The 18,718-nt window shown below is 34.5% G+C and overlaps 1 protein-coding gene and 1 long non-coding RNA gene across 3 annotated transcripts; one reads left to right on the forward strand and one right to left on the reverse strand.

The window, feature by feature from the left end:
• Positions 1–477: 477 nt before the first annotated feature.
• On the reverse strand, positions 478–9,998 carry LOC104110484 (disease resistance protein RPV1-like). Of its 2 annotated transcripts, XR_689469.4 has the most exons (6): positions 9,440–9,998; positions 4,097–5,204; positions 3,607–3,882; positions 2,441–3,496; positions 1,591–2,095; positions 478–748 (listed from the first exon to the last, which is right to left on the reverse strand). XR_689469.4 is itself a non-coding variant. In XM_009619996.4 (5 exons), the coding sequence occupies exons 1-5, from the start codon at positions 9,937–9,939 to the stop codon at positions 1,646–1,648; spliced, it is 3,390 nt and encodes a 1,129-aa protein (XP_009618291.1). In that variant the 5' UTR covers positions 9,940–9,998; the 3' UTR covers positions 1,476–1,645. The 2 variants fall into 2 exon arrangements, 1 of the variants encoding a protein (XP_009618291.1); XM_009619996.4 differs by lacking the exon at positions 478–748 and having other exon boundaries at positions 1,476–2,095.
• Positions 9,999–16,609: 6,611 nt separating this feature from the next.
• On the forward strand, positions 16,610–17,003 carry LOC138908716 (uncharacterized). Its single transcript, XR_011415115.1, has 2 exons — positions 16,610–16,851; positions 16,886–17,003. It is a non-coding gene; the product is annotated as an uncharacterized lncRNA (long non-coding RNA).
• The last annotated feature ends 1,715 nt before the right edge of the window (positions 17,004–18,718 follow it).

The raw sequence follows: 18,718 nt of genomic DNA on the forward strand, positions 1-18,718 counted from the left end.
TTATGCCAACAACATTAACTTCAATACTATTAGAATCTTCTACAGAAAAGTCACACATCTTTTGTGTGTTGGGTTACTTGTTTTGTAAGTTGCTAATATCTTGGCATGACTTGAATAAGTACTAATAATTGACGGCCTTGTAGAATAACGTAATATAATAGCATTCTCACATGCAAATAGATTATTTGAAGAACGAACTTCATATAATGCCCTTTATTTGCATAACCAAGAAAACCTTGACAATAATTGTTAGGATAAACGAATCTACATTAGTGGCTACTTTTTGAAATACAATACCAATGAGAAACGGAAAGAAATGGGTTCTTAGGGTTGTGAGCAGGAGGAAGAGATCTGAAAATTGTTTGTGGATGGTAAATTTGCTATAAAAGACAAACATTAGCTATGTATTATAATTATTTCAAACTATAGTTATGGGTAGTAAATACCTAGTAAATATTAGTTATACCATGTAAAAATTCCGTAATGATTAATTGACAAAATTACATGGATCCTTTTATAGAAGCCCACGTCAAATCACACTATAATATACACTTTACATTGATCTTTAGGGCACCGCAGTAAATCAATTAAACACAACTAGGATACATGAATTACATATCAGGAACCAACACAGAATACACAAAAAATATACCATTCAACAGAGGAGATCCAGACTAAGGATGCAATTTTACATGGCTATAATACCATTGTAAGTAAAATACAATAACTGGGACATGAATTTGTGTACCTGTAACACAATAGAATAGAAATCACAACCAACAAATTGATCCTAAGTCGACTTCGTCTCTCTTGGAAACAGAGTTTTATCCACGAACAAAATATCTTTGTCTTATGTATTTTATGGGAGAATTTAAGTAGTTTTTTGTATCTTCAAGTTGTGTATAAGGCGTATACATGCTTTTCTTTTAAAGAAGAAAAGATATGGTTTTCTTCTAAAAACTAATTCCCCACTTTTCCATATTAACTTCTTTACGGATAACTTACTTGTCTCTTTTACATAGAATGACCCAATATCCAATAATAAGTCTCACCTATGTACCTCCTTCCAAAAAGTGAGACGACAAGTCTCTAGGAAAACAATTACAACAACAACAATAACAACCCAGTATAATCCCACTAGTGGGGTTTGGGGAGGGTAGTTTGCACGCAGATCTTACCACTACCCTGAGGTAGAGAGGTTGTTTCCGATAGACCCTCGGCTCCCTCTCTAGGAAAACAATTATACATAGCAAATCATAATTCACATCATAATTCTTGTGAATTCATCAAAATGAAATCATATACGTATCATAAACATTCACCATTTCATATATCATCATAAACATTTAAACTAATTATATGCATATGATAAATCGTATTTAAGAGATGGTTTGGAAGCCATAACCTTTGCCCGTATCAGAGATCTCCTATAAACATTAACAGCCAAAAAATATGCAAGGATACTGAGATGAGTCTGACAAAGAACCAACCAGCAATTTAGTTGACGCGATGTAACAATTTTTAAAAGCAGAACGAAAGCATGTCAATTATACTAAAATCAAAGAATACAAGAGAAGATGATCATCACACCTGAAATTGCAGAAAACTAGCCTTAACTTCTCTTTCACAAGCCCGTGTTGCGATTCTAAAGAAAACCAGGAGACAAAGAATGAACCTGGCCATTCTTGTCTTTGTACAACAGATAAACTCCACATTTCGTAACAAAATCTTCAGTTGGAAAGTCATAGCATTCAATAAGAATGCTCATCGTTTCTCTGCCTTTAACCGGACATTTGAAGTAATTTCGTGGTATGTAATGGATGGACGAGTTTTCTGCAAAGGATATGGTTGTCCACAGACGATGGTTAAACTCAACGCCATTTGTTTCATCGACAATGGTGGCTTTAGGATAAACATTTTTAGTTTCATCCACTGTTCCATAAACAACCCAAAGAAACATGCCCAAGAATGTACTCTCCACTTGTAGAGGCATATTGAAGCACATTGAACATCCATCTACTTTGTAGCTAAACCAATTCGGAACATTGCTGTTGCAAAGCCCTAGTTGGAGCTCACTACCATGTTCATAATGGACCTGTTTCACGCAAATCATGATAAGTAATACCATATGATAGATTGAATACAAGAATGAACCAAACAAACAACATGCACAGTATATTTTCACATGTGGGGTTTGGGGAGGGTAGTGTGTACGTAGACCTTAGCCCTACCTTATGCAGGTAGAGAATCTGTTTCCAGAGACCCACCCTCGGCTCAGGCAAGTACAATTTATAGGAAGAAAGAGGGGGCAACAGTAAAGTGAACCTCTTCAAAAGATTTTAAATGTTGAAAAATAGAAAATGCAAAGCTAGTAGAGCAGGATCAGCAACAGCCTAGTCCCTCCCACTAACTCCACCTAGTAGTAGAACTCTAAACTTACTTTGAAGAAGTTTTCAGTGAAAGGATTTTTGAGACCCTTGCAATTGAATAAGTTGATGTAGCGTATGGAACGAAGGTTGTCCAAGCCTCGAATCTCTATCAATCTTTCGCAGTGACTAAGATCCAAGTTCTTCAATTTACTCAAGTTAGATACGTCAAGTAGTCTTCCAAAACTCTTGCAGCTCCATAAACTTTTTTCTCTAACAGAATCAAGGTTCTCCAACCCTTGAATCTCCGTCAACATTTCACAACGAAACAATTCCAGTTCCTTCAACCTTTTCAAACCTGACAAATTTGGAAGTCTCTCTAACGACTTGCAATTATAAGCTCTGAGATTCTGAAGAGTGGGAGGAATTTCAGGGATACTTTTAAGATTCGGACATTCGCTTAAATTCAGATGCTTGAGACTAGAAAGGTCACAAAGGTTGAAAGGTATAACATGAAACTTATTATTGCTAAAACATAGATTCTGTAAAGATGATAAACTCGCAAGAGAAAAAGGAATATCATCTTCAGTCATATTCCAGTTCTCAATTTGTAAAACTTTTAAAGCAATTAAACTTGAAACTGAAGAAGGTAAATATCCCACTCTACTAAGGCTTCCTTTTGGTTGCAACCAAGTTGAGAATATGTCCGAAAATTTGGATTGTCTTTTCAATACGAGGTCCTGTGATAGCAATAGCATCTCTAAGTTCTTTAAATGTCCAACAGAACCAGGTAATCTTGTAATAGCTGTTGCAACTGCATTCAACTCTTTCAGACCTTCCAACTTTCCCAAATCATCAGGCAATTCTTCTAGTTTTGTGCAGCTATCGAGATATAAGATTTCAAGTGATTTTAACTCACAGATTCTTCGTGGGAGTTCTCGTAGGTTCTTACAATCAGCTACGTTTAAAATACGAAGTCTCTTCAATTCTCCAATTGTTGAGTCCAATCCCATTAAATTTGAGCAATAACCAAATGATAACTTTTCAAGACTATGTAAACCAACAAACTCTGGGGATTTCTTGAGATACTCACAACTGTAGAATACCAAGCTCTTCAAACACTTGAAATACTGATTCCCAAAAGTAGAACACAAATAAGAATGATAGTAGTAAGATTTCTTCTTTGTTTAATTTATTATAGAAAGATCAGAAAATTCAGTAATGAGAAGACGTGCCAAACCTTTAACGGCGCTTGGGATTCCTTGAATTTGCCAAAACTCATGTTGAGAATGACAAGATTCTCCAGACAAAAGTCAGATGGCAAGCATTTCAAAGGACAATAGTGCCAATGCAAATATTTTAGTGACTTTGGTAAATACTGAAAACTTCCATATAACTGCAAATGATTGATGCGTAGGAGTCTTAACTTGGCCATTTTTTCAAATGCTTTTGTACTAAAAGGTACTTCCTTCAATGCTGAAGATTCAAGGACTATTCCTTCAACTGCTTTTGTGCCCTGTAGCAAGGAAAAAGGGTAACCTTTGTTGGTATCGAAAATAACAAGGCGTTATTCGGAAGCTAATAAAACAAACCTTGGTGACGATAAATCAGACAAGAAAGAAAATAGGACAAAATCCTAACAACATTAACATACTAATGGCGTCTCTTGGAAGAGAATTATTGAGAAATGAACAACGTCTATAAAATAACTGAATTGAACAGTATGATACCTTGTGTCCTATGAGTACATCGGAAATGTCTTTAGCGCACCATAATCTGCTACGCTTCCCCGGGTTATCGGGTGATTCCCTATGAACAATTTCTCGTCCCATATCCCGGATCAAATTATGCATATTCAAATGCTTATTTTCATCGATTGTTAACAAAGATTTGTCAATCAATTCGCAAATTTCAACCTCAGGGTAGAAACCGCAAGCTGTGAATATACCTACGACCTCACTCTTCTGGATTTTGAAGAAGAAATAAGCAATATCAAGGAAAGCAGCTTTAGTAAAATCATCAGGAAGTCCATCAAAGCTTATTCTGAGTTTTGTATGAATATCGTTAGAAGGAATCATCTTTAATTTGTCCACTGCATTTTTCCATTCTTCAATCTTTTTATCAGACAAATAAGCGCCCAAAACTTGAAGAGCCAGTGGAACTCCTGCACAGTAAGTTACAATGCCATCGACAAGCATACTATAGTCTTCAGCCGGTGGTGCATTTCTAAAGGCATGTAAAGTGAAGAGTTGTAAAGAGCTTTTGTGATCCAATTTCATGGCTTCATATTGCTCATTCAAATGTAGTTCTTTGAGCAAATGCTTGTCTCGGGTTGTTATAACAACTCTACTACCCGGGCGAAGCCAATCACGTTCTCCAAGTAATGCATTTAACTGGCATTGATCATCCAAATCATCAAGGACTATGAAAACCTTTTTCTGCCAAATCCCTTCTTTGATCAATGTAATGCCCTCATCCACATTGTGCACTTTGATCTTTCTCCTAAGAATCGTTCCAAGAAGTTGCTCTTGTAAATGAACTAATCCATTATGTCTTTCAGAAGCCTCTGATTTCACATTTTCAAGAAAGCAACTTGCCTCGAAATGCTGAAAAACTTGGTTAAACACAGCTTTTGCAAGAGTTGTTTTGCCAATTCCACCCATGCCGTGAATCCCAATCACACGAACATCATCACCGTCTCCTTTGAACAATAACTTCTCTATTTGATTAACACGGGGAGAAAGAGCCACGGGGTGCTTGGTAACATAAAGGGGTGTTCGAGATTTGACTTCGTGTAAGACTTCCTCAATGATAATACGGATAAATTTTGATTCAAACCTGAAATAACTTGGTTCAGCTAAACACAACAAAAGGCCAAAAAAACAAAAAAGAACACCATACAGCTGATCCTTTGATTCATTTGCTTCTTGAACAATAACGGGAATTGCCATTTAGTAATTAAAAGAAAATTCAATAGGAAGTGACAAAGGCAAAATAATAATCATCTCTAAGTGTTTGGTTAAAGTGGAACTTAACCTAAGATGGAACTTCAGGTGGAACTAAACATTCAATAAGACTGGTGAATTCAGTATCAAAGACTTCCTATTGTTCCAAAAAAAAAAAAGAACTATTTGCAGGACGTCCTACTTATTACTCAGTCTGCTTTAGTTAAATCAAGAAGTTATATCATCTGATTCTTTTAGCACAGATATTATTAAGTAAATAAAGGTATGTCCTCACTAACCGCATAAGCTTTTAGATGAGGTGGTTAGGCAGTTTAACATAGTATCAAATTAGATAGATGTATCAAATGACGTTGATTATAATGATGACGACCCTAAGACCTATGAAGAGGCTATACAAGGTTCTGACTATGAGAGATGGCAAAAGGCCATGGAATCCGAAATGGAATCCATGAAGGAAAATAAAGTATGGACTTTAGTTGAACTTTCAAAGGATATAAAACTTATAAGTTGTAAATGGGTTTTTAAGAAAAAGATTAGAGGAGACAGAAAGGTGGAGACCTACAAAGCCCGTCTTGTTGCCAAGGGATATCGTTAGAAAGAAGGAGTCGACTATGACGATACTTTCTCTCCTGTGTCAATGCTCAAATCAATTCGGATTTTGCTTGCTATAGCAACATACTATGATTATGAAATATGGCAAATGGATGTGAAAACAACTTTCCTTAATGGTGAGCTAGAAGAGGATGTGTACATGACACAATCTGAAGGTTTCACATCTCCGTCTGATCATAATAAAATTTGCAAGCTACAGAGATCCATTTATGGACTAAAGCAAGCTTCTCGAAGTTGGAATATTCGCTTTAACAAGACAATTGAAAAGTTCAATTTTGTTAGATGCGAAGAATAACCTTGTGTGTACAAAAAGGCTAGTGGAAACACAATTATATTCTTAGTACTGTATGTTGGTCATATATTGCTCATAGGGAATGATATACCGGCACTGCAAGTATCAAGATTTGGCTATCTGAATAGTTCTCCATGAAAGACTTGGGAGAAGCAACTTATATATTGGGAATAAAGATCTATAGAGATAGATCAAGGAAGCTGCTTGGACTTTCCCAGTCTTTGTACATTGATACCATCTTAAAGAGGTATAACATGGATAATTTGAAAAGAGGTTATCTACCGATTGGCACTGGAATTACTCTCAGTATGAAGGATTGTCCTAAAACACTTGAAGAGAGAAAACACATGAGTATGATCTCATACGCTAGTGCAGTCGGAGCTATCATGTATACCATGACATGTACACATCCTGACGTGGCTTATGCACTAGGAATGACTAACCGATATCAAGCAAATCCTGGTGAGGAACACTGTAAGGTGGTGAAGACCATTCTTAAGTTCTTAAGGACTAAAAACCAATTCCTCATTTATGGAGATTCTGAGTTGAAACTTAAAGGTTATACTGATGCAAGTTTCTCTTTAGATAGAGATAATAGCAAATATATTTCTGGTTATGTATTCACCTTAAATGGTAGTGCAGTGAGTTGGAAAAGTTTTAAATAAGCTACAATAGCTGATTCAGTGACTGGAGCAAAATATATAGCAGCTAGTGAAGCTGCTAAGAAAGCTGTACGGATGAAAAAGTTCTTAACTGAACTTGGTGTGATTGCTTCAATAGAAGGTGCAGTTCCATTATTGTGTGACAATACTGGAACTATTGCTCAAGCAAAAGAACCAAGATCACACCAAAAATCCAAATACGTTCTTTGAAGGTATCACTTGATAAGAGAGATCATTGAACGTGGAGACGTTGAGATTCAAAAGGTTGATGGAACGGAAGATGTTGCAGACCTATTCATTAAAGCTCTTGGCGGAAAGGAATTTGCCAAGCACAAGTGAAAATTGGGAAAGAAGAAATAACGATTGACTCTAGTGCAACTGGGAAATTATTAGGGATATAGTAGATATGCCCTAGATCCAATCTCACATTTGATGATTTGAACATATTTTTGCGAATATTATTTAATATAAAAATATATGGCATCTGATATTCTTTTATCATAGTTATTATTAATTATTTTATTAACTTGATAAGGTCCTTGATTAAATTTTAAGACTTGACATTATGATGAAGATCATGATAATGAGAGTGAAGTTTTTTATAATTTAATCTAAATTTGTTCTTGATCATGGATTGTTAATTTGGACATTAGTAATCTGGTTAGATCAATATTTATGTGATCGTCTTTATTGGATAAAGATTAGTTGATCTCATTAACTAAATCACATAGATAAATGATGCATATAGAGATATGATCATTGAACCGACTCATTGGATAATTCCTAATTGTTAGAATTACCATAAATTGTCAATAGGATATTCTCTTGAAGAATGTGATGTAAGAATTTCCGTTGACCTGAGATCGTCATAGTAATTGACAAGTTATTTATTGTGCTTTGATACTAGACACCTATGGCCCTAGGGCGATAGTTAAAAAGATATTGGGTATGATTAAATACTTGTAGAATTAGTGATTGATCAAGATGAAATCTGTCAACTCTTGGTAATGAGTTTAAGCTCCATGTTGTCATGAATTATAAACGACAAAACTAAGACCTTGGCCAGGGCAATTGAATGAAAGAAGAAAAGAGTTTCTTAGGTCATTCAATGGTAGATTATATTTGACATGAACACATAGTTGGTCGCCTATTAGGATTTGACAGTTGAACCATATCCTAGGGTGACCCGGAGCTATAAGGACAGAAGAAATTACTATATTATTCTTCTACTGGCTCTTGAGAGTAAATTGTATACTTCATTCTATCCGGTCATTAAAGAGTGTTACTAGACGCCACCCTTGATTAGTATATTGATGTGATAAATTTACTGTCGGCATAGTATTGAACCTATACTTCATTCTATCCGGTCATTAAAGAGTGTTACTAGACGCCACCCTTGATTAGTATATTGATGTGATAAATTTACTGTCGGCATAGTATTGAACCTATGGGGTCGCACACTAACGAGTGTTCTGATCTTTGCTAAAGGATTAATTACTTTATTATTTGATAATTAAATTAAAGAATTTAATTAGTCAAATAAATGTAGTTATTAGTCCAAATGAAATATCATTATTTTTTTTAGCACGGACGATATAATTAATATTGTGAATAAATTAAAGTTTTCTATTTGGAATAGAAAATTAAATTATCTCTTGATTAATGATTAAGACTTATTTGGAAAAAACAATTTAGGATTGGATTGCCAATAAGTCTAAGGGAGGACATGAGGTTGATTCAAACCCATTAAGAATGGGATTGGTATTTTTTAATATAATATATTAATTGATACTTATATTCCAATTGGAATTGGATTTGAAATCGGATGCCAATTAGATGAAATTTCGAATTTCCATATAAAATATTCCATGAAGTTTACTTTTGGAATAAACTTTATGCTAAGTAAGTCATTACCTCAACCAAATAGGAAAAGAGTTTATAGGTGATGCTATATAAAGGGTAATTGAGAAAATTTGCGTGAGAAAAATTACTTTCCAAGAGAGAAAATACAATTACAAGAAAAAAAGTATTCCTTGTTTTTCTACCGTTGAATTGAGATTTTTGGGAAAAATTTCAGCACAAGTTTTTCAATCAATTTTTTTGCGTGTTTCATTGATCAAAGAGTTGATAGCAAGGGTCGGTCTCGGTGTGGATACGCATAGAGTCTTCGCGCTATCGAAGAAATTTTGAAACGAGACTCTCTTCACCAGTTATGTCTTAGATCCGATCTTTGATATGTAAATAGTTTTAAACACGAAAAGATCTTCCTACGATTGTTATTATCTTCCGCTGCGTGTTATGAACATCTAGATGCAATCCTACACTCACTAACCACATAAACTTTTAGATGAGGTGGTCACGCAGTTTAACTATAGTAAAATCAGATAGAGGCCTTGAGTTCAAATCTTAGCACCCCACACACACATTATATATCAAAAAGAATTTTCACATATTTTAGATGAGATAGTCACTGACAAAAAAGGAGATGAAATAGTTCATAAATGTTATAAAGAAACGAGACTGTAAAGAAGGAAATATTACCCTTCAGCAGCATGCCTGAGATCCCATCCAGATAAATTACCAACTTTATTGAGGGCAGTTTTCCAATATTGAATGGTTTGCTCTGATTGAGAACATGTTCTATGCCTTTCAAAGGCTTCAGCGAAAATTCCAGTTTGCTTGCGCACATCAGAAGGGTCGATATCATAGAATATAGGAAGAAGTAACCGTTTGGAATTCTTCTTGAGCTCAAGGATATGTAGAAGCTCATTAAGACACCTTCTAGATGAGGCATAGTTTTTGGAAAGAACAATAATAAAAATGATTGATCCTTCGATTGCATTCATCACTACTTCAGCTGAAACATCATCAGTTTTGAATGTGTTTATCCTAACTTGGCAAAGTTTTAAGTATAGTTGATCTACAAAGTTTTGTGAAGCATCACCACCTATACAACTCAAGAACACATCATATTTCCAAGGACCAAGTGCAAACGAAGGCTGAATATTAGATGATTGATCTTTGCCTTTCTGATCAGCCATGTACCCAAGTTGGAGTAAAGAAACTTATTCTGATACTGAGAGAAGTCTATAAGTATAAGTGATGACTTTAGTTTCTCATTCTTTTTAATTAGGATGATAGAGGAAAAGAACAACAGAACACTATCATCTTTGCCTTTAGAATCAAAGTAATACATATTCTTTCACATGGAGCATTAATAGTACATTTATTTTAACAAAGTAGTACATTTTTAGTCATAACACTGAAAAAAGCCCAAAAACATACATTATCTTTAGCTTTAGACTCAAAGTCATACATATTCTTCCACATGGAGCACTAATAGTCCATTTACTTTAACAAAGTGGTGCACTTTTAGTCATAACACTAAACACATTTTATTTTTTAATAAAAATTTAAGATCTGACAAAATATTTGTTCCCTTTATTTTCTTATTTACCGAAAGAAATAAAGATGACATATTTATCTAGATAATAAATAATAAATATACATAGAATTTATTTACTATTTATCTATTTACTATATGTAAAATATACATTTTACTAAAAAATGTAAAACAGCGTTAATATTTATTTGCAATGATTTTTATCTAGATAACCTCAAATGATATCTAGATTTTTTATTATATACATAATATTTACTATACGTTGACAGAAAATAAATATACGTAAAATCATTGCGGAGAGTAAAATAAATTTTATTACTAAAATAAATATATGTAATATATATATTTATTAGATTTTTTTATTTTATGGGAGTCAGCGTATAGTAAACATAATATTTATTTTTATTTTATGTTAACGTATAGTAAATATTATGTATATAATAAAAAATCTAGATAACATTTGAGGTTATCTGGATAAAAATTATTGCAAATAAAAATTAATGGTGTTTAACATTTCTTAGTAAAATATATATTTTACGTATAGTAAATAGATAAATAGTAAATAAATTCTATATATATTTACTATTTGCTATCTAGATAAATATGTCATCTTTATTTCTTTCGGTAAAAAAGAAAATAAAGGGAACAAATATTTTGTCAGATCTTAGATTTTTATTAAAAAAATAAAATGTGTTTAGTGTTATGACTAAAAGTGCACCACTTTGTTAAAGTAAATGGACTATTAGTGCTCCATGTGAAAGAATATGTATGACTTTGAGTCTAAAGTCAAAGATAATGTATATTTTTGGGCTTTTTTCAGTGTTATGACTAAAAATGCACCACTTTGTTAAATTAAATATACTATTAATGCTCCATGTGAAAGAATATGTATGATTTTGAATCTAAAGCAAAAGATCGTGTATGATTTTGGGCTTTTGCTAAGGATGATATTCAAATCAGTTCTTTCGTTCTTCCTTATTTTATGTCCCATCTTTCGTTCTTCCTTATTTTAATTGCTTTGTTATCTTCCTTTTAGTAGTGCTATATGACTAATTAGGTTGGTAAACTTGGTCTTTCGGGTTGATTAAACTAAGGAAGATGCTCCACTTTTTTAAAATGATTATTCTTGACTGAGTGGGAGACCTCAAGTCCTCAACTTTCTTTCCCTTTCCCCATATATATAATACTCCGTATGTGTTTGGAGTTGGAATTTGGAAAGACGAACATATACACTTTTGGCATTCAAAATTAGATCGTGATTTAGGCGGTTGTACTAAAAGCAGAGAAAGTTGTACCTTTTGGTCTTGACTACGCAAAAATTGCCTGCTTATTCTTAATTTCGCAAGGATCCCTGTAATCTTCACGTAAAAATGAGTTTGATGTTAACGTAATGAGTTGTTCTCTCACAACTCCACCACCACCGTGTTGCTCGTCTATCTCATTGGTAAATTGTAGTGAACTCAACCAACACCTTCTCCGCCCAAAGACTAACCCAGTTCCATTTTGCTCCATAGAAAAACCGACATGGGCATGTGTAGATGGGATGGATTGTGGCATTATGGCATGTGGTTTAGGTGCCAAGACATGATAAGACCATGTTATTGGCGTGGCCATGGCAAGGCAAAGGCAACATGCACCAAAAGCATAGCAAGGGATAGAAAAGCTAAGGCAAGGCAGGCAGATGGGCGCGATGGGCACAGACAAAGTAGTGTCATGGGCGTGCTGGGCATGCAGCACTAGCACATATGCGCGCAAGGTATGTTGCACACTAGCATGGCGCAAAATTGGCATGTTGGTGCCAAAAGTTGAAGGCAACGCCCGTGTACCACGCACATGCGGTTTCCTGATTTTCAACCGAGTTGGCTATGTTGGTTTGGGTGGTTGCCTTGTAATTTTTGAATTATTTTGAATTCCCTTGCACTTGGGGATGTCAAGTGCTAGTCTAGGATAAGGCAGCATATGCATGGCATGCGACAAGTCATGTGGCCCTATATATAGGCATTGACAGACTTGTCACAGGCAGTTTTTAGCTGTTTTTTGGCTAAACTTTTGTAAGGCTATGATTTATGTATTCTTTGTAGCACAGCATTATAAAAAGTTGGAAAGAGATTCTTGTATGTGCCTTGTCCAATTTCTATACGCCTTAAATATTCTAAGTGTCAAACCAAATATAAAGGAAAATGAAGAGGGATGAGTCATTGTGTGTGATTGTCGTGCAATGTCAAACGAAAGAAAAATTGACCCAGTAACAACTGGTATCAGAGCAACGTTGTGAAAGATTTTGGAATAATCATGCCTGGTAATTCAGAACTTCGTGAAAGAATTCCGAAGTTGGAGGCGCGGGTCGGTATAACTGAAGACGCCCTGGATCTGGTTGTTATTTTGACACAGATCCATGGTGTTAACATGAACTTCAACACGTTCGTAAAAGTGTTGATACCCAAATGGTGGAATTGCAGGCTTTCCATGAAACTGCTGAAGGGCGGTTGGAAAAACTATAGAAGGAAAACGAGAAAATTAAGACGGAAATTCAGATCCTTCAACGGACAATTGTAAATGTGCCCCAAGGAGGTGGAGAACACACCAAAATTAAGATTCATGAGCCAAAGGCATTTGATGGCGTGAGAGGTGCCAAAGAACTTGAAAACTTATTATGGGACTTAGAGCATTATTTCTCTACTGCTCACATTCTTAAGGACAAACCCACCATAGCGGTGTGATATTTTAGAGGGGATGCAATACTGTGGTGGCGTATGAAAAATACAGATGATAAAAATGTGGATAGACCCAAGGTTGATACATGGAAAAAACTTCGTGACGCTTTGAGGTACAAGTTCTTCCCCAACAACTCGTCTTGGGTTTCTCGGGATCGTTTAAAGTGGTTGAAACATATCGGTTCTATTTGGGACTATGTGAAAAATTTCACGTCCTTGTTGCTGGACATTCAAAGCATGTCTGATGAGTACAAGTTGCATAATTTTATTTTCGGAATACAAGGCTAGGCACAAAATGAAATTCATAGGCAGAAAATAAAAGATCTGCCTAATGCAATTACGGTAGTGGATACATTGGTGGATTTTTGCTCAACTAGTCTAACTTCTGATCCTACTCTTTCTTCAAAGTCTAAGAAAAAGGAGAAGAGTACGGACTTGAAGAAAGACAAACAGAAGCGAGATGAGAATGACAAAGGCAAAGGGAAGATGGACACTTCTTCATAAAAAACTAACAGGCCAACATGTGATGAAAAGGTTTGCTGGACATGCACAAAACTGTCTCAATGAAGCAAAAATAAATGCTCTTCTTGCCGAAGAGGAGAAATAAGGGAGGGGGCAAGAAGTCTTTTGAATTTAATAGGTTTCTAGATTTCTGGTTTCACGTAGTTAACTTTTCTTAAGTGTAGCTAAGACACACTTTTTTAAGTATTTGACCACTTTTTTCTGAGCAAGTAGTCACACACTAATGATAACGTGACGTGTGATATACAAAAACAATAACATATTCAGTATAATCTCACAATTGAGGTCTGGGAATGGTACTGTGTATGCAGACCTTACTCCTATTATGTGAAGGTGGAGAGGTTATTTCAAAAAACCCTCCATTCAAATACAAATAAAAAGATGCACTAACAACAAGCAGTAACATCAACAATATAATAAGATAACTGAAGCGAAAGAATAACATGTATAAATATAACTCCACGAATAAAAAAATACAAGACTAATAGTAATGCAACTGATATGGCAAAGAAATACAATCAACTGGTATGACGTGTGATTAACTTCAAAAAAAAAAATGAGATTACAATTATATCTCTAGTTGTCATATCTTCCATTTTCTTCATCTTTCCCAAGCTATACCACCATGGCTGCCAAAAAGACCCAGTACCTTATCATTGCCACATTCAGGTCCCACCACCCCAACCTTAAAGATTCACAATTAATCTTGGTCTTTTTTGCCACATTCAACACCCGGCAGTTCAAATCCACCATTATTCTTTATTTTTTTGCCACATTAAATATTCTAGTTGTGAAATAACAAAACTCAATCAAAATTTAAATCTGAAAAACACCTAATATTGAAAATAGTTGCCGATTTGAAGAATTTAAATCACGCATCATAACCAAAATCAATTGGCAGTGAGTGTTCTATTATTACAAGTGCGTTCAAACCAAAATATCATAAAAGCAGTAAATGTATAAATATTTCGAGCCCACAATTTTTTTGTGTTTAATTTTGTCGTTGTTGCTCAAGATAGTTAGATTAATTCTTCCCAAGATAAAACAAAAAACTATTGTGCAATAGCGGCAATTCAAATTAAATAACTTTGGTAAACTCAAATGACGGAGAAAATCACACGCAAAATATTTACGTTTTGCTTTTGAAAACGATGCAGAAATGCAAGAAAAAAAAAGGGGAGAGTCTTTTTCATATTTTCAATGAATTAAGTGTATTGAAAATAAGGTCAAACCTCTGAATTTATAAGTAATGAAAGGTGAGATGAAGAAATGCAATCTGAAAGGTATTATTTCCCATTCACACCTTATTAAAAATCCAACAATTCCCACATGAATCGGAAATGACTATATGTTGAAAAATATGTATGAAAAAACTGTGTGATTCGCAAGCAAAGATTACTCGCATCTGAATAAGTAGATTTTTCTTTGATCTTTTCATTGTGAATATATATCGGATATATTTGATCAATCGATAAATTTGATATTTTTGAACCGTCGAGCTTTGGTGTATACCTAGACAACATAAGTCACACAATCAACCTCAACCGTCTTGGTTCTCATTAATGTTCGTTTCCGCCATGAACACCGCCTGGTTTCATTAGTGTATAGAGAATTGGGCTTACAGAATTCTCATTGAAGCGGTTTATACTTCACACTCGCATAGGTAATTCATAAACATGTAATTCTATAGATACACTATTTGATAATCTCATATTAAATTTAAAAGTTATTAAAAAGCTGTAATGCTTTATCCTTGTTACTAAATATTATCTTTATTACGAGAATGAGCCAAATTCTTTTTGACAATGTTGAACCGTCAATCATAACTTTGTTTGATCTCCTTGAATCTAGATCTTGGGATCTCTAGTCTTCTAAGTAGAGTTACCGCCATGATGACTTGTCCTTGGCCATAGTTCCATTTTCTTTGATGATCTCTCAACCACCTCTCTACTTAGGCCTTTTGCAAGTGGATCTAATAGTCAGTTGTGATAATTCCACTATAGAGTAATTGTCTAATGCTATCATGTCTTTATAGTATGTGACTAGCTTTCCGTTATACATAACGCTCCCACCCCTTTCTATAGCCGCTTGACTATCGCAATGTATGCATATAGGGGCCAATGATTTGGCCAAAATGGAATGTCTATGAAGAATTTCTGGAGCCATTCAGCTTCTTTACTAGCTTTTTCTAAAGCTATAAACTTAGACTACATTGTAGAGTGGGCAGTGCATGTCTGCTTGGACGATTTCCTAGACACCGCTCCTCCACCAATTGTAAAAACCTATCCACTTGTGGATTTAGTTTTAATTAATCTGGTGATCCAATTTGCATTACTATACTCCTCAATAATCGCTAGATACTTATTGTAATGCAAAGTATAATCCTGAGCATATTTCAAATACCTCAAAACTCGTTACATTATCATCCAATGAGTTTGGTCGATATTACTAATTTATCGACTTAATTTACTCATCATAAAAGTCATATCAGGCTGTGTACAATTATGCACATTAAACTTCTCATCACTCGCATAATCCAACTAAGATTTTTTCGAAGTTACTAGGGTTCTGTGACCCCTCCCTTCTACGTAGGTCCGCCTAGTTGCTAAAAGCTTAAAGTATTAACTGTCCACCCCGCAATTTCTTTTGCAACAACTTAAACATTTGAAAAGAAAAGAAGAATAAATAATAACATGTTTTAAGTGTGATAAAGAGTCTCGTGATCTATTATACACATGCACCAGTAGGGAATACTAAAATGAGAGAGTTTTAAAACTTCGGTACTTGGATCTATGGGTGTTTAACGGGCCGGGTTGACCCGGACCGATGGTAGGGTGCCGGGTAGCGCTGGGTTAGGAGGTTGGGACGTTTACATTTTTATTACCGGTTAACCAGAACGGTCAAACCCGATCAAGAAAAATCACGGTTGAGCCGGTTAATCGGACAGGCCCGGACCGGTTCAACGGCTATTATCTGATTTTATTTTATTTTTTAAAATTCATTTGACCGTTGGTAACGGCCAGCTTCCAATTTGACCATTGCCCAACGGATATTTTGCAAGAATAACCCTTTTGGAGCAATTATTTTAAAAAATAACACTTTTAGTAATTACTAATTTAGCCCTTTGAAAAACTATAAATACACCCCCCTCTTCTTCATTTCTTCACTCATCTCTCATTTCTCAAACTCAAATTCTCAATTCAAATTAAATCATGCCCCGTACTTCTAGATTGCGCTCATATGTTTGGGAACACTTTGAGGTGGTAGAAGAAAATGAGGAAGTTCACAAAATAAAGTGCAAGAACTATGGTCGAGTCTTAAATCTTCGTCGAAAGTGGGAGGGCACAGGCTGTTTAAGGAGGCATATGAAGAGCTGTCTTGAGCGTCCTCCAGAAATTCGTATTTAAGTTGATTTGAGATCATTTGTGTTATTTTAAAATTATTAGACGTATTTATGCTTAATGTTTTAGTTTCTTAGATTAATTTGAAGTATTATTATGCAATGAAAATTTGAAATGAAACTATGAAAACCTTTGAATTTAACACTCTAGAAGATGGCCAAGAAGTTCATATTGATTATGAAAAATTTACTAAGGCAATGCAAAACCTTTGAAGTTCTGGATTTATAATTTTATATTTAATAATTAAACTTTGAATTTAATCTTTTTCGTTAATTTAATTGTTGTTAAATGTAAACTTTACTTTGCAAGTTTGAAATAAAAAAAGAACTTACAAATTATAAGTGCAATTTCTTTCCATCTTCATTGTATTCTATTATCTTAAATTCTTAATGAAATATTCAAATATAATATTTTTAAAGTTTTTGCATCCTTTATTCAAACACTCTTTTTATAAGATTATTTTTTTATTTTTTATTTTTACTTTATATTAATATAAATTACGATAGTTATACAAAATACAAAAAATAATAATAAATCCGGCCCGGTCCCTTAGGGCCGTAACCATTATGGTTCAATATTTCACTGGATGGGCCCGGACCCGTTAAACCCGATTTGAAAAATCCGATAACCGGCCTGGATTGGTGATCGGCCGATCACTTTTTTAGTCAACCCGACCCGGCCCACCCCTCTGACACCTTTACTTGGGTCTCAGCCTATGCAACTCAGACAGAATGAGCATAGTCATGATTTTGAAAATTTGATAGAATCCCAATTGTGTGTGCTTGCTTAACAACCAACAATTTGTGGCCTTAGAGTATCAATACCTTGTCTGATTATTTTTTTAATCTTTTTTATTTTTTTATTTTTTCTTTTTTCTTTTTAAAATAATAATTTTGAGGAACATATTATTGTCAGGGATACAATGGATTAAGATTGAGCTACTTTCTCGATACACCTATGGTTTCTAGGAAGTGAAAAGAAAGAGTAGAGAAAGATAGAATATTACAACTTTATGATGCAAACAATGAGTTTTATAACAAAACTTTGGACGGTGTTGGTCTTTAAAGAATGTCTCTGATTGACTTTATTACCAAAACAGCCCTCGCGTATTTATTAGGTGAGCCAAATGACATATATGTCCTCCGGATGTAAACTTATGTTATTGCGCCTTTCATGTAAATAAGTTGATTATGTGGTTTAAGTTATGCCTATATGGTAGGATTCACAACCAATTTAAATATATTAGTAGAATACATATACTTTAATGTCTACTGTAATATCATAGTTATGCGCATTTGAACAAAACAAGAAGTTTGAGCTAAGCTTTGGCAATCTGGTAGAATCTCTACCAAATGAACTACAGTAATATGATCAATATAGTTTAAAGTTCTATTTTTTTTGACATAACTTTTTATAACTTTAAATAAGGTACCATTGGTGAAATATATCCGGTAGCGCTAAGCTCCGCCAATCTGGTAGTCTCTCTACCAAATGAACTATAGTGATATGATCAATATATTTAAAAGTTCTACATTTTTGTGAAAAAGGATGAAATTCTACCGTTTTGTCATAACTTGTTTGCTATCCTTCTGACATGTCTTTTTACTCTTTCGTCCGTAGTTTTTAAATTATGATGATTTGGTAGAGTTTGTGTGTTGTGCAACAAGATAGCTAGGTTGAATATAACATATAGTCCTACCAATTTGTTAGATCTTGTGCATGACGTAGTTTATCGATTTTGGTTGCTCTTGCTGCACCTCTACCGCTCAACCTTATTTTG

This window comes from Nicotiana tomentosiformis, chromosome 3, assembly GCF_000390325.3.
Source record: "Nicotiana tomentosiformis chromosome 3, ASM39032v3, whole genome shotgun sequence".
In the NCBI taxonomy this organism is placed as follows: domain Eukaryota; kingdom Viridiplantae; phylum Streptophyta; class Magnoliopsida; order Solanales; family Solanaceae; genus Nicotiana; species Nicotiana tomentosiformis.